The sequence below is a fragment of the Alexandromys fortis genome, unplaced genomic scaffold (genome assembly GCF_014885135.2).
Source record: "Alexandromys fortis isolate MF-2015 unplaced genomic scaffold, M_Fortis_MF-2015_v1.1 scaffold_77, whole genome shotgun sequence".
In the NCBI taxonomy this organism is placed as follows: Eukaryota; Metazoa; Chordata; class Mammalia; order Rodentia; family Cricetidae; genus Alexandromys; species Alexandromys fortis.
In genome coordinates, this window is record NW_026067967.1 from 7582815 (window position 1) to 7610574 (window position 27760).

The 27760-nt window shown below is 52.3% G+C and overlaps 1 protein-coding gene across 1 annotated transcript; it reads right to left on the minus strand.

Moving 5' to 3' along the window:
* Positions 1-848: 848 nt before the first annotated feature.
* Dgat2 (diacylglycerol O-acyltransferase 2) lies at positions 849-27249 on the minus strand. The gene is made up of 8 exons (XM_050154428.1): positions 26919-27249; positions 12904-13032; positions 8436-8543; positions 8080-8150; positions 5090-5294; positions 4457-4631; positions 3312-3514; positions 849-1979 (listed from the first exon to the last, which is right to left on the minus strand). Exons 1-8 carry the CDS (start codon positions 27037-27039, stop codon positions 1825-1827), a joined length of 1167 nt encoding a protein of 388 aa, XP_050010385.1. The 5' UTR covers positions 27040-27249; the 3' UTR covers positions 849-1824.
* Between the last annotated feature and the right edge of the window lie 511 nt (positions 27250-27760).

Genomic DNA, 27760 nt, shown 5'->3' on the forward strand with positions numbered 1-27760 from the left:
GAGGTGGGAATGAGGTCTGTGGTCTAACGGCAGGATCTCTGGCTGCTGAGAAGCCCCCAACTGAAGGAACAAGGTCGCCTATTCTGAGACCTGACACCACAGAGGTGACATCAGGCCTGATTTCCACCTTTGTAGCTTAGCTGAGAGTAAGCACAGGGAACTGTCTGAAGAGTTTGTGAAGACCCTTCCAGCTCTGCTGTTCTAGAACATGACCACACACAGTGGTAACGTGCAACGAGGCTACCTGGCCCTTGCCTCTCGGCGTTCCCCTCCTCCTCACCTCCAATGAAAGTGAGACTAGAAAGACATCGTTCTCTGTGACAGAGTTGTGGCTTATATTGTTCTCTGCACACTGGCTCCTCTCACTGCTACGCAGACCTGGACTGTGGCCTTGGCAGGGATGGTAATCAGAGGGCCCAGTGTCTGCTTTAGGATGGTGGGGGCAAATGCTTGAAGTCATTACTATTTTCTCTTTCAAAAAAATTATATGTATGGGTATTTTGCTTACGTGTGTCTGTTACACAGCTTGTGTGCCTTAGGCCCACAACTCTCCTAAGACAGGAGTTACAGTTATAAGCATCCATGCAGATAATTCAAAATCGAACAAAGGCCTAAGCAGCCAAGGCCCTTAACCATTGAGCCATTCTCCAGAGCTCTAGTCATTTGATTTTGAACCCAGTTGTTACAGAGTCAGTAAAGGCCCAAGTCTAATGGAATCCGCAGAAAGTGGGCACTGCAGTGTGCCCTGTGCAGTAGGACAGATAGTGTGTAAGAGCAGTGGGCACTGCAGTGTGCCCTGTGCAGTAGGACAGATAGTGTGTAAGTGAAGAATTGAGCAACGACTCACAGGAAGTTCTTGTTTCCGTTTATTAGTCTAGGAATATACAAAAGTGTGATATGGCACAACAATCTCATGGAAAGAAAACAGAATACACAGGAGGGGGGTGGCTCTCTTCCCTGGCCCAATGCCTCAGGAAGGCACACATGTGAGGCTTGGGTACGGGGCCTCCTGCCCTGGACCCAGTGTGCTACACCGAAAGCCAGGCCCCTTTTTGAATAGAAGAGAGACCCTTCCTCACACCAGACCTGGGGTGTGGCTCAGGAGAGCTCAGGCGGCTGAGAGAACATGTTCCAAGCCTCGGCTGAGCTGTGCTGAATCTACGGTGCCAGCCTTCAGAGTAAAACCAGCCAACAGCAGCGAGATAACCCAAGACAGTACCTGTGGGACATCCTTGTCCCTAGCACAGTATACAGGAGGCCAGCATAGGCTCAGATTGGAGAAAAGGGGTAGGGTGAGGAGCAAAGAGGAGACTCCAGATGCTATCTGCTGCCACCTTCCCCAAAGGGGGCCAACTCTGTTCTCTGCATCCTCCCCTTGGCAAGAAGAACTAGACCTTCAGTCACATGTAGGGTAGTGGGAATGGAGATGTTTGCTAAACACGGCCTCTGCCTCTTGAGAATCCCTGGAGCAAAGAGGATTATCTAAGTGGCCAAGTCATAAGGATTGTCCTTCCCCAGTTCAGCAGGGCCAGGTGTCTGTTGTCTGGGGAACCCTAGAGGGGGTGGATAAGAAACCATCAAGGCCCAGAAATGTCAGCCACCACCTTGTGCAGGAGGACATACTAGACGTGAGAACTTAAAATACTGACTCGCCCCTTCTTACAAAAGATCTAACATGGCAATGGTTTAACAAATTATAATTTCTTTTAAATAACCCACAGACACCCATGACGCTTCCAAATTTACAGAGCAAAATGCACTTGAGAACTTGGTAGAAAAGGATTCGCAGTCGCTCCTTCCAGGAGCTGGACCCCACGGGCTGGGTCAGTTCACCTCCAGCACCTCCGTCTCCGGAAGGCCGAATTTGGTCTTGTGATTGTCAAAGAGCTTCACCAGGGCCTCCATGTACATGGCGTGGTACGTATCGATGTCCTTCTGGGTCGGGTACTCCAGCTTGGGGACGGTGATGGGCTCACCCACTGCAGAGAAGGGCAGAGCTCTGGTCAGCACGTGTCACTGAGTATCCCATCTCTGGGTGCCCAGGGTGATAGGAGCCTGTGCTCCATGCTGACCATGTCCCTTGGTCCAGTTGAGAACACTAAGGCCTGGCAGCATGGCAAAGACCCCACCCAAGACTGTGGCCTCTGACTTGGGGGACCCAGTTCCACACTCTGCTAAGTTCCAATGTGAGGTGTAAGACCAAGCACAGGGCTTTGCTTTTGCTTATCCAGGACAAACTCTGCCCCTAGGAGCCTCAGTTTCCCCATCTGCCACCAGGAATATCTCACAGACCTTTTCTAAGGATCCTAGGAAGATCAGAACATGCATGAGCAGCTGGTAGAACACCCTCCTACATCTGCGCTTTGCTTTATTTTCTTATCCTGTTTCATGTTCAAGGCCAGCCCGTACCACAGTCCCACCAGCACTGTTCTGAGCTTTCTGCCAGACACACACACCCAGCTCCACTGCCACCCTTCCAGTCCAGGGTACTGAAAGCCTCCAGTCTGGCCTCCTGCACTTGGTCCGTTCTAATCCTTTACCTTCCCCCTACCTAGCAGCCCCAGGGATCATTTAAGTTTATACATAAACCTAGTTCTCATTCCACATCAAAAAAAAAAAAAAAAAAAACTCTTAGAAGCAGGCAGAGATGATTGCAGAAAGCCACAACCGGTCGAAATTTGATCCTGGGACGCTCAGCCCTGACTAACACATCTACAACGTAACCCCCATGCTTAAGGCTCAGGGAACATCTCAGAAGAGACAGGCTGTAAGACTGTACAAGCCAGAGGATCAGGAGTCTGCTGAGAGATTCTGTCTCCTGAAAACGACAGAGAAGCTACAACCATGATACTTCAACAATATGGCTGCCTGAACAAGACTTTTATTTTGAAACAGGGTCTCGCTATGTAGCCCTAGCTGGCCTGGAACTGGCTGCATAGACCAACTGGCCTCAAACTTGCAGCAATCCTCCTGTCTCTGCCTTCCACATTGGGATTACAGGTTTGTGTGACTATTCCTGGCTCTTCCTCCCCTTTGCTGCTGAGAATTCCCATCAGCCAGCAGTCTAAGAGCTGTCTCCTGCGCAGGCCCTCTCTGAAGAGCAGAGGAGCACATAATCCCTACAGCACCCTTGTTACGGCCGCGCGGTCTCCGCGGCAACATTCTCCTAACAGGTTTGTATTCACCACTTCATGGCTCATCGCAATAGCTCGACCTCCACCCCCCCCTTATCACTCCCTCCAGTACCCAACTCCAGATCCTTAGGACAAGGTCTCGTCTGAGCCAGGTGACCATGCAGGCTAGGGACTCACCAACAGTGGTGATGGGCTTGGAGTAGGGCACCAGCCCCCAGGTGTCAGAGGAGAAGAGGCCTCGGCCGTGGAAGATGCACGGGGCGAAACCAATATACTTCTGGAACTTCTTCTGGACCCAGCGGCCCCAGGAGCCTTCCTCAAAGATCACCTGTTTGTACACCTCATTCTCTCCAAAGGAATAGGTGGGAACCAGATCGGCTCTGGAAGAGAGAGGCCCACATTAGCCAGACCTCAGTCACTGGGCCTGGCCCTGCTGTTTGTCTGTCCAGCGGAACCCAATCCCTCTCAGCAGGATTCAGCTCATCTCACAGCCGAGCACACTATCTGCCCTGGCCTGACTTGACAGCAGACTGTAGAAAAGCCTCTCCTGAACCCCGGGGAGATCCTGGGACACAGAGCTCTGTCCACGGCCGTGCTCCAAGACTCACGGAACATGCCTGGGGATAGAACTCTCTCCCTGCCCTCAATGACATGGACCGTGTTGCTGCCGTTCATCTCTCTCACAAAAGTCCATCGTTCTAGGACCCTACTCCAAGGTCTCCCAGAGCTGAGATGCGGGAGAAAAGCAGCTTGACTCCAGACTCCAGTTCTGCCCCCAGAGCATCCCCTGCAGTGGGAAGAGGGCACTCAAGTCTCCTCACCCGCTAGGAAGTCTAAAGGAGCCTAGAAGGTAGATTTGCTTCTCAAGCAGATACGTCCCCTGGTTTGCTAGAAATACCAGGATTCCAAGCTGCCAGCACTCTCCAATAGGCAAGTTTTCCCTGATGCTTCAAGTGATGCCATTTCCTTCCTGGTCTCTTGCTCCCTTTGGCTGTGTGTGTGTGTGTGTGTGTATCCATGCGCATGCCTACACATGCTGAGGACTGAACCCAGGGTTCACACAAACCAAATATTTGCTCTACCACTGAGTCTCACATCTCTGATCCCATAAGTGGTAAGTTTTCTCATATGTTCTAAATATAAGCCTGGCCTCTCAGTGACTTGCAAGTGTCCAGGGACAGGCCACACACATCTTTGCACTGCCCATACTTGGACAAGTGAAGCCATGCAGTATGGACTCCAACCTCTTTCACTGCCTCCCTGGGTTTCTGGTTGTTGGGCACCTGGGCACGGGCATTGTTCTGGAGTGCGCAGGCACTTACCCATGGCGCAGGGCCAGCTTCACAAAGCCCTTGCGGTTCCGCAGGGTGACTGCGTTCTTGCCAGGCATGGAACTCAGGGACTCGGCTGCACCTCCCACCACGATGATGATGGCATTGCCGCTCCCGTTCTTTGAAAGCAAGTAGTCTATGGTGTCGCGGTTGACGGGGCAGATGCCTGGGTGAGGGGAACGCACAATCAGGCCTGCTCACGGATGCACTCATTCCCTACCCTTATATACCACCAAGGATAAAATAAAAACCGCTATAGACGGATCCCAGACCCGTTACCCTCTTGGAAGATCCTTCCTCCCTAAGCAATTCATTTCTCCTAAATTCAGTTTACTTATCGATAAAATGTGGGCAATGGTATGAAAGCCAAGCTGGTGGGGACCGTGGGTGGGCAGACACGGACAATCGGCAGCACAGTGGCTGGTATCTAGAGGTGGGAGGAGGTCCTTGAGGTGTCATCCACGGCGAATCCAGACCTAGCGTATCTACTGCAGGCTGTCTCTACCTGCATGGGACCAGCACCTCATGGGAAGGGCACTCCAGCTCCCTCCATCGCTATGCTTAATGGGGAGGTGCAGGTCTTGACCGCAGAGCCCAGCAGGAGCAGCTGAAGTGGACTCTCACCTCCAGACATCAAGTACTCCCGAAGGACAGGCATCCGGAAGTTGCCAGCCAACGTGGCCAAGTAGGGCCTTATGCCGGGAAACTTCTTGCTAACTTCGGTTGCCTCCGTACTGAAGTTGCAGAAGGCACCCAGGCCCATGATGCCATGGGGATGGTACCCAAAGATATAGTTCCTGGTGGTCAGCAGGTTGTGCGTCTTCACCAGCTATAAGGAAACGTGTGTTAGAACCGGCTGGGAGAGGAGGATGCCCACCAAGGGGGGAAGGAACCTGAAGTTTCACGCCCTGATGTACTAGGAGTCCAAAAGGCTGCAGCGACTTTCCAAGCCTGTCCCCAGACCCAGTGGCTGGCAGCTGCTGGGCTAGGAGTCCCTGGCTGGATGCTTGTCTTCTTCTTTCCCAGCCAAACACAGTCCAAACCTACTAATTCATGCTCAGCCAGACTTCTGCCTTCCTGCTCCTAGGCTTTTTACCACGGTGACTCCCCTAAAACCCACACCCAAGCTGAACCTTCAGCCTTCAGTGGGTACAGTCTAGATTCTGAGTTTGGCAAGGAGAGCCATGGCTTCGGGTCTCCCACTAAGATTTTCTTCGTCACTGCATCCTGCAGAATCTTCAGCAGCTCAGAGGACGAACCCACACAGCCCACCTCTTTATAGTCTAGTGTGGAAAAAAGGATCGTATAGCTGGACCAATACAAAATTTTTGCCAAGCAGCTATGCTCAGCTCAAACAGGCAGTCAAGGGCTGTGTGGCTGTGGCAGCTGGGTGATCTGAACTTCCTACTTTCAGCAAAGCTGTCCTGTTGATAACTGGCTTCCTGAGGGTCCACCACCTGCCCTGAGGCTGGCTAAGTACCCGCAAAACCCCAAGCAAGAAGCACAATGGGGACGGAGTGCTGCGAGGGAGGGAGAAGGGGGGTTTCTATCCTGGAACTCACACTGAGGACCAGGCTGGCCTCAAACTCACAGAAATCCACCTGCCTCTGCCTCCTAAGTGCTGGGATTAAAGGTGTGTGCCACCACTGCCAGAATTCTTAAGTATAGGAAAGTTTAAAAAAAAAAAAGTCTGCATTCATTTTTCATTCTACTATAGTGTAAATGTGAACAAGCCTCCCTGGTGTCACACCCCTGGTGTATAGGACACTTGTACTTTCCTCACTTTGCTTTGGCAAGCAGGTTAATGCTGTCTGGAAAACAACTCTCAGCTGCCCACCAAATAACCAGGAAACGGCAGTGGGCTCCACCAGGGCCGAGGTGGAGAGCGAGAGGCCCCCGAGGAGCAGGGCGCATGAACCGTGCAAGGCTGCAGCTGTGCTCTGTCCGCCCAGCTGGCTCTCGGTGAATCAAAGCACTGAGGGAGGAGCTGGGCAACTGGCACTGGGTTAGAAACTCTCTGGAGCAAAAGTACAGACTGGACGGGAGCCCCCTGACTATCTAGGTTGTTTCCGGGGAAGTCACAGTGAGCCAGCTCCACAAGGCCACTCCGGTTTCACTTCTCCCTGGACACTGTCACATCTTAGGAACCTAACTGGCTCTTTAATAATTCCCTCCCTCCCCAAGGCTCTTATCTGATGGGACACGTGGTTTATAACGTCCCTGGGACACTGTACAGGTTAATGGCCCCGGGCAGTACCAACAGAGACATTGGCAATAGCTTTGATCTGTCTTCACGAACGACACTGCCCTTCCCAACTGGACAGAATGTCCACTCTGCAGGGAGGGCGAAGGTCACTGACTGTTCTGTTGACATGCGTGCTGGGTGGCAAAGTCCCAGCCCAGCGGTGTTCAGGCCGTGCTGGTAAGCGTCAGCCTGGGCAGATTCCTGGCAGGTCACTCTCCACATCCTGCTCCCAGGCCAGGCTTATTCTACTCCTAGCTTGTCTAGGCAGGGCATGGCAGCACAGTGTCTTGTGAACCAGGGACAGTCCCTCTTCTCTGGGCCTCAGTCTACATATCTATGAAATCAGACAAGCTGGACAGATGGCCGATTTGAAGCCCAGAGAGCCTTTCCTAATCTCCAAAGGTCTTGCCTACCCTTCAGGGAGAGGAACCCCAGGACGTGGGCCACTTCTGTTATAGAAGACCGTAGTTCCAGTAGCTGCTGAAGGAGCCAGTCCTACCACTCCAAAAAGGGATGCCCTCTGGGTCAGCTAGACTTTGGAGAAGGGAGCTCACTTTGGAGAAGGGAGCTCCAGTAAGAGAAATGGGTCTTTTGAAAGGGTAAAGATCGGTAAAACAGCTGAATGCTTAGATCTCAGCAGCCATCGCTTGCTGGGAGAGGGGAGCCACTAGCCTGCAGGAGGCTTCCTGGGGCACAGTTGCAGAAGACACAGCACCTGGGGCAGAGAGACAGAGCCAGGCAGACATTGGAGCATCTCCCATTTGCAGCGGAGACAAATGGTGCTCAGTAGAGCTGAGAAAGCTACACAGAGAGTGAGATGGAATACAGTGGATTCATTAGGCTGAACGTAAGCCTAGGGCTAACGCTCCGTCACCCACGCCCTAGCGAAGAGCCCAGCACTAGACAGACCCCCAAACGGCCGGTCGGTAAAAGGAACAGCAGAGCCAACTCTTAAACCCTGGTTCCAACAGTCAAGCAGGTTCGGGAAGAGAGATCTGGGGCCAAGTCCCTCCCCAAGGAATAGATAGTTAGGAATCGGGGAGGGCCCTGGGCTGCATGTTAGAGGGCCTGGCACCGCTGCCATGGCCTCACTGGACATCTCGAGCAAGGCTTTGGCCCTCTGGGGAGGGAAGCCTAACTGCAGGGGACAGGAAAGTCATAGGAATGCCTGCAGTAGGCAGAGTTTGTGCACAGCCTAGGCCACCTGACCACCCAGGCAGCTCGCCTGGTGTCAAGGACTGACTCACAACAACACCAAGCGCACCAGTCTGCGTCACGCACGGACACACTGCCCCCGTTTTCAGTGCTGTCACAGTTCATATTTCCATCCACTCCTGTCCCCTCCCAGGACAGCACACCGCGGCTTTACCTGGATGGGAAAGTAGTCTCGGAAATAGCGCCACACGGCCCAGTTCCGCACCCACTGTGATCTCCGGCCACCTTCCAGGAAACAAAGCACAGTGTTGGGAAGGAGCAGGTGGGAGAGACATTTGAACAATGTAGGCGAGACACAGCCAGTGTGAACCCCCCAGGGAGGTGTCAGCCCACACGGCATTTCTGCACCTGCCCAGTGTGCCCCTTCCCACATACATTCCCTCTGCCCTCCCTAAGGAAGGGTGAGCTCCTGTGAAGAGGCCCCAAACGGCGGCGCCCAGCCCAGCACCCAGGAGGAGGGGCTGCAGCCCAGCAGAGGGAGGAACACAAGCAGCGGACCCAGACCTTTACCTTTCTTGGGCGTGTTCCAGTCAAAGGCCAGCCAGGTGAAGTAGAGCACAGCTAACAGCCAGCAGTCGGTGCAGAAGGTGTACATGAGAATAACACTGCAAGCCACTCCTGGGGGAGGTGAGACAACAGGTCAAGCTCCCAGTCCTCCTGGCTGAGGCATGGCTTCCCCAGCACTAACCTAGGCAGAGGTCCAGATGCCCAGGCACTGGGAGAGATTTATGGGTGGCTCAAGGAGGAGAAGCAGGGCCAACGGGCACAGGTGGGTCCTAGAGCTCGGGGCACCTGGGCTTGAGCTGGCTAACATGGGGAGACTTCCGCTTCTTGTGAAGCAATTCCTGATGTCTCCTCTTGCATGATCCCTTTGAGTCATTAAAGCATTGACTTTTCTGTTTTAGAAAACTTACTTGTCAGGACTGACTTGCCCAAGCTAACCCAGCAGGACAGAGGAGAGGCAGGGTTCAAACTCAGCCTTGGAAGCAAGATCACCAGAGGTGAGAAATCTCAGATGTCACCGTGGGGTTAGGGTGGGGTAAAAGGGGGTTATCTGTCACAGGAGGGCTGTCCCCAGGCAGCCCCAGAGCAGAGACAGAGCCCAGCAGGCCCCCCCCTCCTCAAACACTTAGAAAGACTCTCCTGGGACACCTATTTGTGGTAACTGTCCTCGGGGCCAGCTGGCTGACCATAATGCTGAATGGCCTGGCCCCAGGGGCAAGGAGAGCCAGCATCTCATGGTCCACCCCTAGATACGCTCACCAGGGCCTTTCTTTCCAATTTTCATCCAGCCTTCCAGCCCCCCTCAGATCCTTGTCCCTTCCACAGGTTTATGAGTATCAAATCACCCGACCACACAATCCGAATTCTCCACACTGGAGGATTCATCTCTTCACCCTGGCATTAGACCCAACTGGGGAGGGGACAGGGACTCAGGCTCTACTGAACTTTCCAAACACAGTGCTGAGCCTGTTTCAGATCTCCATGGGCTTGAGAGCAAGTAAACTGTGGCCCTCGCCATCCTCAGCCCAGCCTCACTCCTGAACTGGCCTTCCCTTGGGACAGCTAGAACCGAGCTACAGTTACCAGACAACAGCAAGCAGTTTCCTAAGATAACTTAGCAGTGGTACATACACCGGAGTTGAGTCTTGGGGAGCATCTGCACCCCACACACCCTGTTGAAGATAGCGTGGGTCCCTCAGGCAGCTGGAAAAACAGTCCTGATCATATTTAGGCTGTATACAGTGCACAGCTCCAACCGTTTGCCCCAGGCTCCTTCCCTGGTCCTAGAAGACCATTCCAGCCCCAGCCTCCACAGCTGTCCAAGCAAAGATTCACTGCATTCCAGGTAGGCCAGGCAAGGCCCATGGCATTCAGGAAGGGGCACGGTGTGAGGCGTGAATATTCCATCAGGGAGCCCAAACCCCAGTGCTGGGAGGCTGGTCACCATGGGGAGGAGTATCCATACGTACCTGCCCTGTCTGCATAGCTAAGACAGAGCAGTGAGTGACAGAAGCCCAAAGTCCTGGCCCTACACAGCTGGGGGCTGCCCCTGTCCTCTCAAATGTGCATTTTCTCTCACCACCGTCTCTCCTGTCCAACAGAGCTCAGTCCGAGTCCCTGAGCACCTTTGGAGCTAGAACAAGGTGAGATTACTCTCCAGCCCCAGCCACCAATATAGAAAGTTTTTTTTTTTTTTTTAAGTAAGTCAAAGAAGCAAAAAACAAAACAAACAAACAACAGAGCTGCCTGCTGGGTGTGGTAGCACATAGCACTCTGGAGGCAGAGACAGGTGGATCTCTGTGACGGGAGGCCAGCCTGGTCTACATACATACAGGCACAGGCCAACCAGGGCTACACAGTGAGCCCCTGTATCAAAAAAACCTGATGGAGGGTTGGGCAGAACAACCACCCCATAAAATGCCTTCCTTCTGGGAAACCTACAACAGCTCCCTGCCCCCCATTCTCAGGTAATGAGGTTGACACCCACCAGTGCCCTGGGCCCAGGACATGCAAGCACAGTGATTAAACAGCCTGCTTGCTGCATGCAGAGAGAACGCGCGGGACTACCTGCATGCATCCCTTCCTGTTCCTGGGGCCACAAGCAGCTCAGAACTGCAGAGCTCTGGCCCCAGGCTGGTGGTGCAGGGAAAAAAGGTGTGGGCATTCTTCAATAGGAGCCACGGCAGCGGGGCTGTGGAGAGCAAGGACAGGATGAAGCAGACTCGGGGACGGGCCCTGCCAGGTCCTGGCCATCACGCATACCCAAACCTTTACTTCCTTACAGAGTGTTGGGAAGATAAAATGACGTGATGTTGGAATTTAACACATGGTCGGGAACACTGTTAAGGGTCTGTGGACTTGTATGGAGGAGCAAAGTGACATTCAGATTTTCTACTAGAACCATGTGGAGATTCAGCATTTCCTTCATTGAGGGACAAACCACGGGAGTATTAGCAAAGCCTGCTGACATGGTAGCAAGAGATGGCAAAGGTGTTTCACCACTGCAGCCTCGCAATCTTGAAGACACTTCATTACTTTAGGTTAATATTTATTACAGTTGCTGATACTTCCTAACAAAACAACGTAATAAAAAAGCAAACATTACTAAGTGTCCAACTGGGTTTCAAAGGTTACATGTTTATATTCCAGCATTACTAGATAGATCCTTAAAAACCCCAGTGCACTTCATATTATATGATTAAAAGCACCAAGAAGGCCCACAGCTTTCACCAGAATTCTAGAGGGCTACAAGGCACATCAGAAAAACGAAACAAAAAGCTGTTTAATGTGAATGGTATCCATAGCAATCTTTGCAATACAGAGCAAGCCTGTGCCAGCAGGTTTGGGACACAGGGAGAGGCAGCAGCTGAGACTGCTCATGTAGTAATTACAACAGCTTAAGCAGGGCTGATTCCCGCCCAGGTCTAGCTCCCACCTACATGTTGGAAAGACATGCTGGGCCAGTTTCTGGGCTGTGGCTGGGCCTCACAGATCATTAACCTACAGCTTGGGGCCAGCCCTGTCACATGCTATATGGCCTAGGATTGCACAAGTTACTCAGTGCCCCACAGCCAAGCTCTGACCCACTAAGGCAAGCTAAGTATTGACTTCTGGTGCAGATAGCGACAATAGGAGCTGGCAAAGCAGGCTAGACAGAGGACCAAGAGGCTGGGGGTCGCTGCGTTCTTATCTTGGTCCCTCTTATTTTCTTCTCCTATAACCCCAGACAAGGCTCTGTCCCCACTAGGTCCTTGCTTCCCTACTGGACAAATATAAGGTTACATGGTTTCTCTACCCTGGTATTCTAATAAGAGACTAAATGCAAGCCACACTCAGAGTTAGAGATCTAAGGGACCCAATTTAACTATCTGTCCCCAAACCATTATTTCATCATCTCATCTTTCTGAGGCTGTAAGAATCTGAGGATAGCCACAGCCTTATAGCAATGAAAATGTATGCATGGCCTTGCATTTAATTTTAAGAGTTCAATGAATCCCCCAAAGCCCACCTTGGACTCTGTCCATGAATTCGGGGCCCTCACGGTAAGGGAATGCACTGGGCTTTGACGCAAACTCTGACTTTCTGTTTAATGGGTGCCATGGTCAGCCACTGAACCTCTGAATTTCTATTTCCTCTTCCTTGAATTTAAGAAAAGACACTCCAGGGGCTGGAGAGATGGCTCAGAGGTTAAGAGCACTGACTGCTCTTCCAGAGGTCCTGAGTTCAATTCCCAGCAACCACATGGAGGCTCAGAACCATCTATAATGAGACCTGGTGCCCCTTCTGGCATGCAAGCATACATGGAAGGAATGTTGTATACATAATAAAGAAATCTAAAAAAAAAAAAAAAAAGGAGAAAAAAAAAGACAAGACACTCCAAGGGCCTCATATACCATGGGATTTGTTCCTTTTGTTCTCAATAGGGCCTCAGAGGCTCTATGCCTGCCTCAAAGACAGCTCCTCACACTACCATGTGGATGTCTGCTGAGCTCCCACTGTCCTGGGCAGTGTGAAGAGTGAGTGGCTGGGGACCTGACCACAAGTGCTGGACACATGGATTCTGTCTGTATTCATGTGCTCAGAGACTAACCTGTGCTGAGGTTATAAGGCCTGGGAAGGAAGAGAAGGTCCCAGGAGAGCAGTGTCTATGTAAAGTCAGAAAGTCAAAGCTTGTCTAGAATTGGTCTCAAACCTGACTTCAGCAAAGTAGACACCTGCCTGCTCTTTGCCGGTAGACAAGGAGGCAGTTAGAAGCGTGCAGGCTCTGAGCATCCTACAGACCCAGATTCAAGTAATTCTGGGCAAGTTAATCTGCAAAATGAAGCCATAATACATCTCCTGTGAATTCATACTGGTAGAATACTTGACCACAGGCCCCAAAGATGGAAGTAAATGGAAAGAGGCTGGGGAGAGGCTGATCTCCATGGGACTGTGTCACCCCACCTCCACTCACCCCTGCCACAGCTGTGCTTACCTAGCACCAGGAAGGACAGGACCCACTGTAGGACTGAGATGACCTGGAGCTGCTTTTCCACCTTGGACCTGTTGAGCCAGGAGACAGAAAAGATGTCTTGGAGGGCCGAGAGGATACTGGAGCCAGTGCCTGCAGAAGAAGAATATGTCGGTCTATAACATACTATAACCCTGTCCTCCAGTGTCCTCCAGACACCCCAACACAACCAGCCTCCCCCAGGAGCCTTCCTAGACAGGTGAACGCGGGCCACAGACTCGGAAGTAACTGAACCCTCACTCTGCCACCTAATTCTTCCTAAAGCTGCTTTACAGCATAAGAGCCATAAAACTACGGCTTCCCTGTATCACCATTTCTACATATAAGACAAGGTAACGGCCAAGCGGTCGTGGCACACGCCTTTAATCCCAGCACTCGGGAGGCAGAGGCAGGCGGATCTCTGTAAGTTCGAGACCAACCTGGTCTACAAGAGCTAGTTCCATGACAGGCTCCAAAGTCACAAAGAAACCCTGTCTTGAAAAAAAAAAAAAGACAAGGCAACATGACAGCGGGGAATGTCAGAGCTAGTCCCGGGTTCGGGCCATAGGGGGGCCAGTTTTCTTCCGTCTCCAGTGCCCAAACACATGTCTTCCTTTATCTGACCTAGGACAAATATTTAATCTTTGCTACCTGCGTCTATGAGGCCAAGGACAGAAGTTCAACATCCCATTTGCAATGTTCTGTTTTGATTTTTGTCCAAGTGCCCTTTGAGCCTCCCGATCCCTGCCCCACTCCCTTTCTCTTGGACACCTCTTTCCATGAATCTGTTCACCCTCCAACCACCAGGCTCATACCAAGCCCGCTGAAGATGGATTCACCTTCACTGTAGCGCCAAGCTTGGGGCTGAGGGAGGATCCAGAGGCATCTCACTTCTCCTAAAGTGGGGTTATGTACCCCAGCACTGCAGATAGGACCCCAAGCTAGTGGTTGGAACAGTGTTTAGGGAAAGGTTCACAGGACACGGGGAGGCACCTGAGGTACGTATGTTTGCTGCTAAGCAAGTGCCAAGACCGGAAATGAGAACAAAATGTGCTCAACAAGTTGGCTTGATCTGTGCCCCCCGGACTCTAATAGCTGACAGTGTGACCATGAGGCCTGGTGCCTACCAGGGAGCTGGCAGTAGGGAAGAGCACAGGGTGAGACCCCAGACCACTCATTTCAGCCTTAGATTAAAAAGCAGAGGCCACCTCACACCCCAGCTCTGCCGAGCCCAACCATGTCCGTGTCTCTGAGCTCCTATTGTGCGCCACCCCAACATTCCTTCCTACCACCCACTGATGGAGGCCCAGAACAGAAGACTCCCTCAGTCTTGACCTTGAGGGTCTCCTGACCGCTCACCCCAGCTTACAAGCTAGGAGAAGGGAGAAAGGAGTCTAGGGGGTCACATGTGAGCCTCTGCTCTCTGTCAAAGTTGGCGGCAGCAAGGTCACAATCTAGTTCAGAAAGGGATATACATCCTCTCTGGCAGACTTCAAGGGGGACAAGCCAGTCCTTTCCCCTCTCTGATCTAATAAACCAGGAGAGGGCCTGGCACTGCCCTCTCGGTTCCCCTCACTATGTGACCCCAGGGAGTAGCATGCACAGGAACCAATGCTTGCAATCATCACATACTGGGCACTCACTCACACCCAGTGCTCTACAGGAAAACAAGACTGGATCCTACAGCCACTCCAGAGGGCTGGTGCATTGCTCTCTTCGTAACTCTCCTATGATCTTAGACCCTTTTCCTCCACTAGGCTTGTTCCTTAGGTTTCATCCTGAGCCCTAGAGGCACATGTGTTACAGTATGACCAAGGATACCAGGTAAAAAAAAGAACCCAGTATTCCAGCCTGGTGGTGGTGGCACACGTCTTTAATCCCAGCACTTGGGGGCAGAGGCCGGCGGATTTCTGTGAGTTCGAGGCCAGCCTGGTCTACAGAGCAAGTTCCAGGACAGGCTCCAAATCTATAAGAAACCCTGTCTTGGGGGGAAAAAAAAAAGAAACAAACAAAAGCCAAGATTCCTGCTTCTGCTCGGGACTCCTCCGCTTTTGACACAGCACCTAATAAATGCAAAGGACTCGGACCATTAGGTGCAGAGAGTTCAAGGGTGGACCAAACTCAGGGCCTGGTGCGCATGTCCACCAGCTGAGTCTAGACAAATACATTTGTCACAACTGAACCTCTAAGATACAGCCTAGACTCCTGACTTAAGGCTGGTTGGCTACATCACTGTCAGCAACAATGACCACGAAGGTTAAGCATAGGTGCTCCACTGGGCAGACTAGGTGCTCCACTGGGCAGACTAGGTGCTCCACTGGGCAGACTAGGTGCTCCACTGGGCAGGCTAGGTGCTCACCGGGCAGGCTAGGTGCTCCACTGGGCAGACTAGGTGCTCCACTGGGCAGACTAGGTGCTCCACTGGGCAGACTAGGTGCTCCACTGGGCAGGCTAGGTGCTCCACAGGGAAGACTAGGTGCTCCACTGGTAAAGCCTTCTGCTAGGCAGGAAATGAGTGCGGACACTAGCTGGCTTCTCTGTTAGGAGTCCCACTGCTACCGGAGGCAGAACCTCAGGCTACAGTTTGGAGGAGTGTTTAAGGAAAGGCACACAGGACACAGAGAGGCACCTGGAGCCTGCTGGGAAGAGAGGCCCAAGCCAAGGCCTGAACCCCTCGGCTGGCAGACTGTGCTTTTCAGTCAGCACAGCCAACTATAGCCGGTACGGTCTTCGGGGAGGCATGCAGAAACTCCTTACTGGTCATATGCCTCACCCCAAACTGAGAAAAACCTAAACATTTTTTCTCCAAAATAACCCAAGCCCCCCCCCCCATCTTATTAACTTACAAGTAGATAGGGTTAGAAAGTAATACCCCATTTCCTCCCCAATCTTCATCCCATGATACAGACAAAACCAAGGGCCTGGGAGACTCCCCAAGTCCATACCCAAGCAGACCAGAACCCATTCTGTCCTCATCCTGCTTCACTGGGCCAACCACCTGCTGCCTGCTCTGCCAGTCCAGCAGGAATGCAGTCCAGGGAGGATCAGCTGCATTTCTGCAGAAGGAACCGCAGATCCAGGAAAGACAGCAGCACCACGTAGCTCAGATCCACTCCCACAGGGCTGGGAACCAAGGGGCCTAGGAGACAGTGATTGCTCCTTGGAGGCCACACCCTGCTTTGACACTTCCCCAGTGCAGAGGGCAGCACTGGCTACAGCAGACACAGTCTCTCAGTCCCTGGGGACCACCCTAGCCTGAAGCCACCAGCTTTCTTGCCACCCCAGGGAGCTTTTCTGTCTGACACTCCCCGCATTTGCAAACTACACAGTTCAAGTTGATTGTCGCCTGAGGCCAGGCCAGTTCAGCTCCAGGTCTGGGTCCCCAGAGCTCTGATAGGGCCTGGCTGGTAAAGGGGAAAGGCATTAGGCAGAGTTGCTGAGAAAGGAAAATGAAGTCAGACCCTTAAGGCTCCTTCCATTCTGGGGAGAGCAGTAAGAATGAAGCCTGAAGAACCCTTGAAGCTTTCACCCTTCTGACCACTGCCCAGGCACAGAATCCTGGGTGTTCATCATCTTCACCCCATTCTGATGTCGCTCCAGGGCCTCTCAGAGTGTGAACTTAACCCTGCCCTAGTGCTGGTCTCCAAGTCCCTCCCCTCTGCTGTTATTCAGAGGGTAGGCCGGGTATAGCTTCATTTTCTTTCTGTGTTTTGTTTTCTATTGATTAGTTTTGGTGGTGTTGAGTCTCATGCAGCCCAGGATGGCCTCAAACTTGCAGCTCTGCTGTGGCCCTCCTGAGTGTTGAATCACAGGCGTGTTACACCACGGCAACAGGAGCAGGCTTCCTAAAGAACAGGCAGGGGCAGCAGCAGGCTTTCTGTGCCCCAACTACTGTGTCAACTTGGCTAAGGGACTTCCTTCCCCGGGGTTCAGTTTCCCCATCTCTAAAATGGAATGAGTTAGATCACACAGTTCATGGTCCCTAGCGTCCACCTCCTGGCCAGAATCTGGGCCCTAAAATTCAGCAGCTGGCAACAGCCCTGGGACAGTCACCTGGGGAACTAGGAAGTGAGGGTTCCCTCACATATCCCCAGGGCATAATCAGCTATGCTACCTGGTTGTCAATACTTCCTCTGCGGCCAGCTTGGTTGGTGGAAGTCCAGCTGGTGAGGAAGCTACAACCAAAAGCCTCCACCTCCACTCCCAACCTGTTTGACTCCTGGGTAGGGCGGCAGAGAGTCTTAGCACCCAGCCAAGCCCAGCTTCCTCATCCCTCAAGCCTCCCTGGGCCCACCCACTCTCTGAGTCCCAGGTATAGATCTGGCAACTCCCAACCCCTTGAACAGTAACTTGTGAGTACCAAGACTGGAGTGGATTCATCTGTGTGTGTTGAACCTCACACAGGGTTGGGGTGGGGAGGGCTCTAGAGGTTTGCTGTACATCTGGGCAAATCCCACAGCGCCAGCCCAGAGAAGGCTGAATGCTCAAGCCGCACTGGGCTGCTTTCGGTCAAGCCAGCCCTGCTATGGAAACGCTGAACCCTCTCCTGCCTTCTCCCAGTACACGTTCTCTGACACTTGCAGGTTCTGCCTTTCATTTGAAGACATCATTTTCCACAGAAGAGGTAAGGCATAGGGCAGAACAAAAAGACTAATCCAATGCAGCGAAGACGCGCACAAGAGGCTGATCTGTGTGTGCAAATCCTTGCACGCGGCTCATTTTTTACTCCGTGTTTGGAGGACAGAGGAAAGGGGAACACATCAGAGAGGCCCGGAGCAGGTTCCTTACCACTCTATGCCAGGCCACTAGGCAAGAAGGAAACAAAGGCATGGCAAGACCTCGCCATCACTCCAGGCAGGTATTTGGACCCCAAATCCCTTCACCACTTGAACAATGCCATGTTACAGAAGGCTGGTCCCAACTACACACGGTAGTCCACACCCAAAACAGATAACACCTGCATGAAATAACACCTGGATGCCTGTTCTGCCCACACCGTGTCCCACTGTCATGGGGACAGTTCTTTCTGTGCAGACCGGCTATGCAATGGTGAACCCCACCCACATGTGCCTATACCCGAGCTTCTGCTGTGAGGTCATGTGAGCTCACAGTGGACTCAACACAATCTCATAATCTCAGGGCCCAAGACGGGAGTGGTGAGGGCTGTGCTAGAACCTCCTTGTTCAGTATCTAATATCAGGGTAACCAAGGAGGCCACTCCCCAGGGCTGATGGAAAACATTTTCCTGGCTTTCTCTTACCCTTACCTAAGAATGGCAGAGTCTGAGTCTAAGCCCCCAGTTCTGGGGAAAGGGCCAGCTCTGCCCCATGATGCGACCTGGGATGTGATTAAATCTCTCTGAGCATAGGAACAACCTCAGGGGGTTTTGGAAGAGAGTAAATGAGGAAATATTTGGACGCCTGATGGATAAGGGTAACCGCTACCAAGACTAAGGAACTGAGTTCAATCCCCAGGACCCACATGGTGGAAGGAGAGAACCAACTCCTTCAAGCTGTGCTCTGACCTCCAGACAGGGACTGTATGTTGTGTGTGTGTGTGTGTGTGTGTGTAAAAAGAACTGTTTTCAATGTGTGTGAGGTGCACATGGCCAGTGAGGTGAGACTTGCTGCTTTCACCTCCCCAGAGGAGAGGGTATAAATAGTGAGCAGGCGAGCGTGCATTAGGTGTGACAAGGGTGTGCACTGGGGGAAAGGTACAGAATGTGCTGTGCAGGGCTCTGAAGGCAGGCATGGAAGGTGAGCAGAGACTGTAGGTGGCGGAACTGCCACACAAAGAAGGAGTTCCCTATAAGGCAGGGTCAAAGCACATGACCAACAACTCAGAAATGGGGGAGGGGCATCGGACTACCCCAAAGAGGCTGAAAACAGAGAACCAGCTAGCTCTTCAAAGTGGCCCGACATAAAACCCAAAGCACAAGCACTTAGAAGGTGCTGCCAGGAAGGGAAGGTGTTGGTGGGGGCAGGAGTCGGGAGCTAATGCAGGAAGTCATGCCCCCCCACCACCACCAGTCTGGAAGCTCAGATTCTGCTGAGAGAGAGAATGGTGATTATCAGGTGGAGACCAGAGCTATAAAGGAGAAGAATTGGGGCAGTGAGTCAGAGCCAGGGGCAGAGAGTCCCCATCCTGTAGACAGGAGGGGCAAGCACACAGTGGGAATCACGTGGCCCACAAAGCAGGTGGGAAGCCTCTGTGCGGCCTATGTGGCTTCTCCACCACCTCCACAACATCATCTGTGGAGGGGCTGCACCCAGGAGGAGTCCAAAGAACAGGAGCCAGGAGAACTCACCTCTAACACACAGGAAGTGTGGCTCAGATGAGTCATTGCCTGTGTAAGCCTCAGTTTCCTCACCTGTACAATGGGGCTAATTCCTACCTCTCCAGATGCTGAGGGAACTGAGATAATGTTTAGGCGAGAGCCCCATAAAAAGCGAGGATCTGCCTGAGTGGCAGGTAATTATCAAGCAAGCCTCCGTGTCCTCCCGCTGTCTTAAAGCAACACAAACCCTGGGACTAATGCTTCTTGCAAATTGTCACCCTGCTTGGGACCCAGTGTCCTCGTTAGTGTTAGGTCCCTGTGGGGAAAACCCAGTCAGAACTGGCCCAGCTATTAGATCTGGAAAGAGTCAGAGAGCAGAGGCATGAAGGGCCCCTGGGGCTCTCCAGCAGGATAGCATCCTGCCCACATTCCCAGAACCCAAGGATGCCACATCTGGGTCATCTGGACGGAAACTTTGCCTTGGTTTGCAGAGTGAGGAAGTTACCCTCAAGTCACTCCAAAGGACTGGGCACAGCTGCATGGTTATGAGGAGCTGACGGTCAAGACACCCAGCCGAGCGCCAAGTGATGCGCTTCTTTGAGGCCAGAGGTGAGCTAGCTGTCTTCTGGGCCACCTCAGGCAGGTACTTTCAGCCAGCGTCCACACGTGCGACGGTGACAGGGCCAGACATGGTGGAACGGACAACCCTGGAAGGCCATGCCTGCTGTCTCCAGGGCTGGGCTGTCAATCCAAACCTCACAGGGCCTCTCCTGGCCCAGCCTGCAGTGCCGCCAAGAATGGTTCTCTCATTCTGAGTCTGGTCAGGTGTTTAGCACACACAGAGGAACCCTGTCAGCCACTAGCCTGTCCACCTTCCTCCTGGGAAGAGTTCCTGTGCCCAGTTCAGGACAGAGTGGCCATGCCCGACAGGCGATCTCTCACTTCTCCATCCATATCCCATTTCATTATGGGAGGTCTGTATTTATTTGCGGGAACTATGCCTCAGTCTGGGTTCCTAGGCCCAGAACGGAGCCATACAAAGAGCAGGTGCCTAATCTATGCCTGCATGCTTGAAGGCACCGTGATGAATGAAAAGGGTATGGACAATAGAAATCAGCTGACCTGGGCGAATGGGTCAAAGGGAGCATCATAGGGAACCAGGAAAGGTCTCCTCTAAGTGCAAGGGTGGGCTAAAGCCAGGGACAAGACAGGTGGTTCTGGAGAGAAACATACTTCCAAAGTACCCCAAACCAAGGGGGAACCTTCCAGTCTCTACCTCCCTTCTGCTTCTCAGGCATCTGCCAGAGGCTAGTAGTTCTTGGAGCACTCACCCCAGACTAAACAGGGGACACAAGGCCATGAATTGGACACAGAAGGCCTGAATGGTCCAGGAATAGAGGGATGCCCCCCAGCCTCTCCTGGGAACGGGATATCAGATGAGGGATGGGCCCAAGAGGAAGGTAGGGGCCCTACAAACAGCATCTACTAAGGGAAAGGGAACATAAGTTGGAAGATTTAGGTGCAAACATCTTGCCAAACTGCAACAGAGACTGAATATGTAAGAAGAGAAAGGAAGGCAGAAGGACTGGGAGGCCATGAAATGCTGGCCCCCCACCCGCAACACCAGGAAGAGCCAGCCAATAACCCACCCTTCCAACTTTAGACAGGGCAGTGGTCAGTCATGTACCTGGTCCCAGCACCCTGGTGAGTTCTTTCCCAGAAACATGAAGTCTCCTTTAGAGGGCTCTTATGGGAATTATATGTCCTAATATAACGCCTACAGCGACATCCGGCCAGAAAGGGAGGACAAACCACTACAGATGCAAACCCAGCCATGCTGTACTTGCGAAAGTACCTGGCCTTGCCACCAAGTCCTGCATTTCATAAACAGGAGTCCAGCATCCCAAGTCTCTGTAGATTTTCTGGGGCCTTTCCCACTCTTAAGGTCTCTGATACCCCTAAATTAAGGGGTAAGGATACAGCAGATGAGGGCTGAGGTCTTGCCAATTTAGACCTTCTGTACTCTACTAGAATTCACTAATGGCTTCTTAATCTACAAATGATCCTTCTAATGGGAACATTGGCGCCTATAAGGGTTATCCCAAGGGTTCAGGGATTAACACATTTAGCTTTCATTAGAGTCTTGGGAGGGAAAGACAAAAGGGTAGGTCTTTTAGGATGCCAGGATCCCAGCTCCTAACCAGGACCAGGACATGAGTGCTTGAAGACCCCAGTGGCCCGCTTTCTCCACCCCCCACTTTCAGACCTAGCACATTCAGGAATACTGGAGTAGGAGGGGCTGCCATGGCAACACCACCAGCTTGCATAGCGTCACCAAGGAGTCCCCAGAACAGGCCCTTATGGTGATCCATAAGTTCCTCTGGGGCACTTACCTGGACCCCAACAAGGATGCAAGCCCCATTTCTGGTAAGAATGAGGGAAAAGAGCAGGCCAGGCCTGGCAACACTCTCCAGGTGGCCTGGAAGGAACCAAAGGGACCCACCAAGCAAGCCATCCTCCCTGCACTGAGAAGGCAGGGTGGGAAGCAACGCAGCAGAACAAGGTTCCTGCGCTGGCTTGGAATGACTATCTGCTAATGAGAACAGACCCCAATGCTTCCTGCCCCTGGGGTTGGCACACGGGTGGCCAGGCTCAGCACCATGATGGGGGAAATACTTATGCCACAACCCTGTCCATTTCACACACGAAGGGACTCCGAATCAGCAAGAGACAGTGGCTTGTGAGTGTGGCTACACAGACCTTCAGTGGTAGAATAAGGACTACATGTACCTAGGTCTGCCTTCCAGTCCCAAATCCCCCAAGGAGCTGACACTAGCTCATGAATATCTGCCTATCCCAGGCTCCTCTCCTGGGACCCCTAAGTCTTCTAAGGCAGATGCAGATTAATCCCACAGGTCAGGACACAACATCCTCTGTCTCATTTGTCTTTGCTGAGGATTATGCTGGGACTGCAGCCCAGGCTGGCCCCTCAAAGACCTTCAGTCGCTGTATTTTTCTACCTAAACTTGTGTCTCTTTACATTATTCCTTATGTCTAGGATATCTTTTTAAAAATTATTGTGCGCATGTAAGGGGGGGGGGGTCCAAGGACAACTTTTGGGAGTCCTTACCTTCCATAATGGGTGAAAGGCATTGAACTGGTGAGGTGATTAGGTGTCAAGGCAATACATTTACCCCCTGGGCCATCTCACCGGTCCTACTTCTTATCTGCCTTGCTGATGTCATTTCGCCCTTCACAAGTCAGGCTGATCATCCCCTCCTCTGCTAAGAAGCCTTCCCTCATGCCAAGGCGACTTAGTTCCCTCATCCTCCAGGCCCAGTTCCTCCTCTCCTCCTGGTCATACCATCTCAATGTGTGCATACCCCTCTGGCCTCGCTTCCTTAAAGTCAGGCCTGCTGGCCGACACACAAAAGGAGCTCAGCTACTCGATCTGAGCCACTCCCGAGGGGAACCCACTCCAGGAACAAGTCTTCAGCTACTCCATTTTCAGGAAGTAAGGTAGAATCTTTGATGATGAGGCCAAGGAAGTAGGTCACTTAGGGTACCAGGTTCCCAACATCCTGGAGTTACAACTCTGACTATAACATGACCACTAAGGTCCTCTGTCTATGGTTAAGACTTCCTGTATGACTTACAGATTAAAAAGGGGGCTCACTCACAAATCAGATACCAAACACATCCCATTCACCTTAACTCAAACCCTCAGGTGCTAATTTTGAGATGTCTGAATCTTTCTTGTTGCTTTTGTTTGCTGGAGATGGTTTTTCTGTGTATAGCCTTGGTTAACCTGGAACTTGGAGATCCACCTGCCTCTGCCTAAGTGCTGGGATTAAAGGCGTGCACCACTACACCTGGCTTTGAATCTATTTCAAAATAGGAAAATAAAGTCTCCAGTGGCCATGAACCCTCTCAGAGGGAAAAAAAAAAAAAGACAGGGCAGGAATCCTGGCTTTGGCCTTCGATAGTCTGGAACCACGTGGGGGATCATGGTTCACCTGGTTCCGCCCACTTGGCACTTAGCCCCCAAGCCAAGCTCGTAATCAGACAGGGTCTCGAGGACACTTAACACATACGGGCATAGAGACCTGGGGAAAGCTAAGGAATTCACTGAAGCTAAAGACAAGGCTTCCTGCCAAGAGGACCTGGCAAGTCCCACTAATGATTCACTCACTCAGCAGATATCTACAGGGCTCCTACTGCCCAACGGCACGGTGCTGGGCACTGGCAACACAAGGCGCAGGAAGACAAACGAGGCCCCTGCTCCCGGGGGCTGACAGTAACTCAAACAGTAAGTGCATCACAACTAGGTAATGATAAGGTCTACAGAAGGAAAAGATCTGGGACTAGAGGATGGGGTGACAACCTGGGAGATCTGCCAAGGGAGAGCAAGTGCAGAGACCCCAAGAGAGAACTCAGTGGTGGACCAGAAAGACCACCAGCACATGGCATGGTGACCAGGAGGTTATCAGGTGGTGGGTTTCCCGGCAGCCTCATAAATCGGAGGTCTGAAGTCCAGGGGGCGGGGAGGAGGGCAGTTCATTTAGTCAGATAAAGTTATGTGGGCTATTGGCAACCCTATCCACCAAGTTTAGGGGAGTTCCCTCGAAAGCTTGGGGAGGAGACACCATGCCCGGCATGGAGTTAAGAAGCAATCGGCACTCATTTGGCAACTGCAAGGCACACACACATGCTGGTTAGCGCTCAGTGTTGCTGTCCCCACACCTCTGGCATAAGGAGGCTGATAGGCACCCATGGTGACAGAGCCAGGTTCTAGCGAGTTCTTCTGGGAACCTGGGTTTCTTGTCTGTGCTGTGGCAGTTGGGCCAGATCCAGCAATGGGTTTTAACTCAAGTACACGCTGAATTCAGGAGCGGGAGGGTGGAGGTGGGGCAGAGTTTCCACACTTGCCACTGAGTCACCTGCTAATAAAGCATCACACTTGGCTCTCCTTTCCACACTTAGACGAGCCTTTGGCACAGAGCTAACTCAAAAAAGTGGTCTCCGTAGCTGGGGGGACAGCCACGCAGAACTGAGGGAACAGGAACAGGAGAGAGGTCACAGGACTTTGTTAGACGATTGCCAACCCTCAGTTCCAGAGTTACCCCCAACAACCTGACTCCACCTAGCATATTCCCAGAGATGGGAACTCCATCTCCACCATCCAGGCTACGAAGTCATCAACAGGTGTTGGGATTCTTCTATCAAAACCCGGACTGTGACTCCACCTCTGTTCTAGGCTTTGGGGGCCACACAATGGACCAGCTCAGAACTACACTGCACTACCTCATGCTGGGTCCTGGACAGAACCCTAAGAATAGCCACAAGCATTCAAGGACTCTACCGCAAAAAGCTCCCCATCCAAGGGCAAGCAAAGCGGGGACGTACACGGATTTAACTAAGGCTTCCAAATCACAGTCCAAGCCAGTCTTTCAGAGATTAGAAAATACCACAAACCAGGAGTAGTGGTGCATGCCTATAATCCCAGCACTCAGGAGACAAGCAGAGGAGCCTCTGAGTCCAGGCCAGGCTGGTCTACAGAGTGAGTTTCAGGTCAACCAGCAATGCACAGAGACACCCTGTCTTGAAAAACCAAAGGGGGAAAAAAAGTACCAAAAACTTCCTCTGTTGCAACAAAGGCATACCACCCAAGCTTCAACCAAACAACAGATGCCAAGTTATCTGTGTAGTCACTCACCCATCATGGAACTTCCCTTCACAGAATCCATGCCCTTCTTCCTTCAAGACTGCCACTAACAGGGTGTTCAGTGGGAACTGATCGTCTGAGGCAAACTAGGCCACTAGGGAGTGTCTTCAAGGACCAAAGAGTAGAGAGGCCTCTCAGAGATGTCAAGATAACAAAATTTGCTTGGGCATCCTCCCCTACCCCACCTAGTCTTTCGCCAAAGATCCCGGAGAGCTAAACTGACTAGCTTGCATTTCATATTGGTCTTTGTTACAGTCTATGAGGCAATTACACCCACATTTTTTCCATTGTATTTTCAAGGTTGGACAACAACATGGGGAAACTCTCGGCTAGGATACTAAAGACCTGCTCAAAAATCATCCGGTGGGGAGTACAAACCTCCCTGAGTTAAAAAAAAAAAAAACTGTGAAAAACATAGTTACTAGGCTTCCTGCTCCTGGAAGACAGAGGAGAGACCAGGAAGGATATCTCCACAGGGACCACCACGGACGGCAGTCCCATGACCCTGCAATGAAAACGCTTAAAAGCATGCATGTGAGCAAGTCACTCTCTTCCCCGTTAAGAAGGATTCTGAGAGAAGATGCTATACACTGTTTCATGGGGCAGCACAAATGCTTGCCCCTGGGATGGGACCATTTCGGCTGTGGCGGATAACCACAGGGGCGGATGGTCAAAGGGACTAATGTTAGTGTCACTGGATAAACCGTGATGGAGTTCCAGCATGGGTTACCTTGCAACCACCAGCATTTAAGAAACGATTTTGACAAATGGCAAGAGATACTCATGATTTATTGTTAAGGCAAAACTGGATTTAGAACTGTTATCTATAGCATGGTCTTGACTATGGACTAATAGAAACAACCACCAGATGACTGGTTTACCTTTTTTCTTTCTGAGCACTTGTACTTTTCAATTTCCAGTTTCCCATGAACTGGAACTAGCCCTGTACACCAGGCTGGCCTCCAACTCAATAGCTCTGACTTGCCTCTGTCTTCGGGGTGCCCCACCACTGCCCTGCTAAGGAAACCTTGAGTAGCATTTCTTCCTCCTTAGTTTCTCCAAGTACAGCTAGGGAGTGTGGTATGCTTTGCCTTGTATGGGGAAAGCTGTGGTGTGAATCTTAATTCTGCCCCCGGTTCACTGAAAGCCTCAGTTCTCCCTTGAAGGCAGACCTTCAAGAAGGAAAACCAAACCGGTAGATATCTGAGTTCGAGGCCAGCCTAGTCTACAAAGTAAGCTCCAGGACAGCCAGAGGTACACACAGAGAAATGCTGTCTCAAAAAAAAACAAAAAAAACAGGGTCTCCCACCCCACTTCTAAATATGTCAGACTCAGGGCTGCTGCTGTTGAGTGGGTGCCACAGTCTGGGTTGCCACACATAAGCCGGGACAGAGGACAGTTGGGGCACACCTGTTCCAGGCAGGCATGTTCTCCATCCAGTGGCTGTTTCAGGGGATTGCAAAACCCTTACACCCTGCCCCATCCAGTTTCTCCCAGCCAAATCCTGTTCCACCTTGTGAGAAGGAAGAATAACTGGGGGCTGAAGAGTAAAATATCACTAATAACAGGGGAGAGTGGGTGGTGTCGCCCTCATCAGCTGGGGGATGGGAAGTGATGTAACACATGTTGCAATATTGGTGAGCCACCAGGATGGAGAATGAACCCAGGTTTGACTAGAATACCAGGCCGCCTGGCTCAAACCGGTAACCCTCATCCCAGGCAGAAATGACAGGATGCAGAGTTGGGTTCCCCTAACGAGAAGCCAGTTGTGGTAACACACACCTGCAGTCCCAGCCCTCGGGATGCTGAGGCAGAAGGATTCCGACTTGGAAGCCATTCTGGGCTACTAGGTGAGACCTTTGTAAAAACTGGAAGTAGTTGTCTGGGACGCCAACCTGAAGTGGCTAACCCGTCCAGTACAGGGCAGCATTGCTAGCCAGAGTCCCTTCCTGAAAGTCGTCTTTGCTGTGGAAAGCTCCCAGGGTGACTGACACTCACCCCATCGCCCAGACCCCTCGCGTGACAGGGCAGATCCTCCATTCTTGTTCTCGCTGCGGGCAGCTTCGGCCCGACGCTCACCCCGCAGGACTCCGGAGTAGGCGGCGATGAGGGTCTTCATGCTGAAGTCGGTGCACGTCACGGCCGTGCAGAAAGCCGCCTCACGCCGCGCCCCTGGCCCATGCCCCGGCCGCCGGGGCCAGGGCTTCGCGCTGAGCTCGGGGAGCCGGGGAGCAGCGCCCAGGCCGTGGCGGCGACGGCACGAGAGCCGAGGCGGACAGCCGCTGCCACCTCAGTTAAACCTAGAAGCCAGCGAAGCGCGGCCACGGCGCTCAGCGCCGCGCGCGCACTTTATAACCTCACAACGGGGCGGGTCGTGACGTCAGAAGGCGTGGTTTACGGCTCCACCCCGGACCGTACCATGTTCTGGCAGGGGGGTGAGTCTCCGCGGCTAGGCTATGTGCAAAGCCCGGGAAAGCGCCATGGCCTGGCCGGTGTGGAACAGAGTTTAGCAAGTAAGGCAGAGGGAACAAGAGTTCAGATGCATAAAAGCACGCCTGGTTGCTCCAGAGACCACCTTGTCTTCCTCCTTCTTCCTCCCTTGAAGACATTGGTACCGTCCAGCAGCTGGAACGTGGGCCGGGAAGTTGAGCACGTGCGGTACGACCGCCAGCGTGCCTGTGCCTGTGTTCTTCCTTGGCTACGCTTGCCTTTGGTTGCAGTTAGGCAGGCTTCTCCTGTGGTCAGTAGTGTTGGGATTTGTTCGGTTACAGCTGGGCGTCACAAATCACTCCCCAAGCGCCCTGCTTTCCTTTTATCAGGAAGAACCTGGAGCGGTGGAG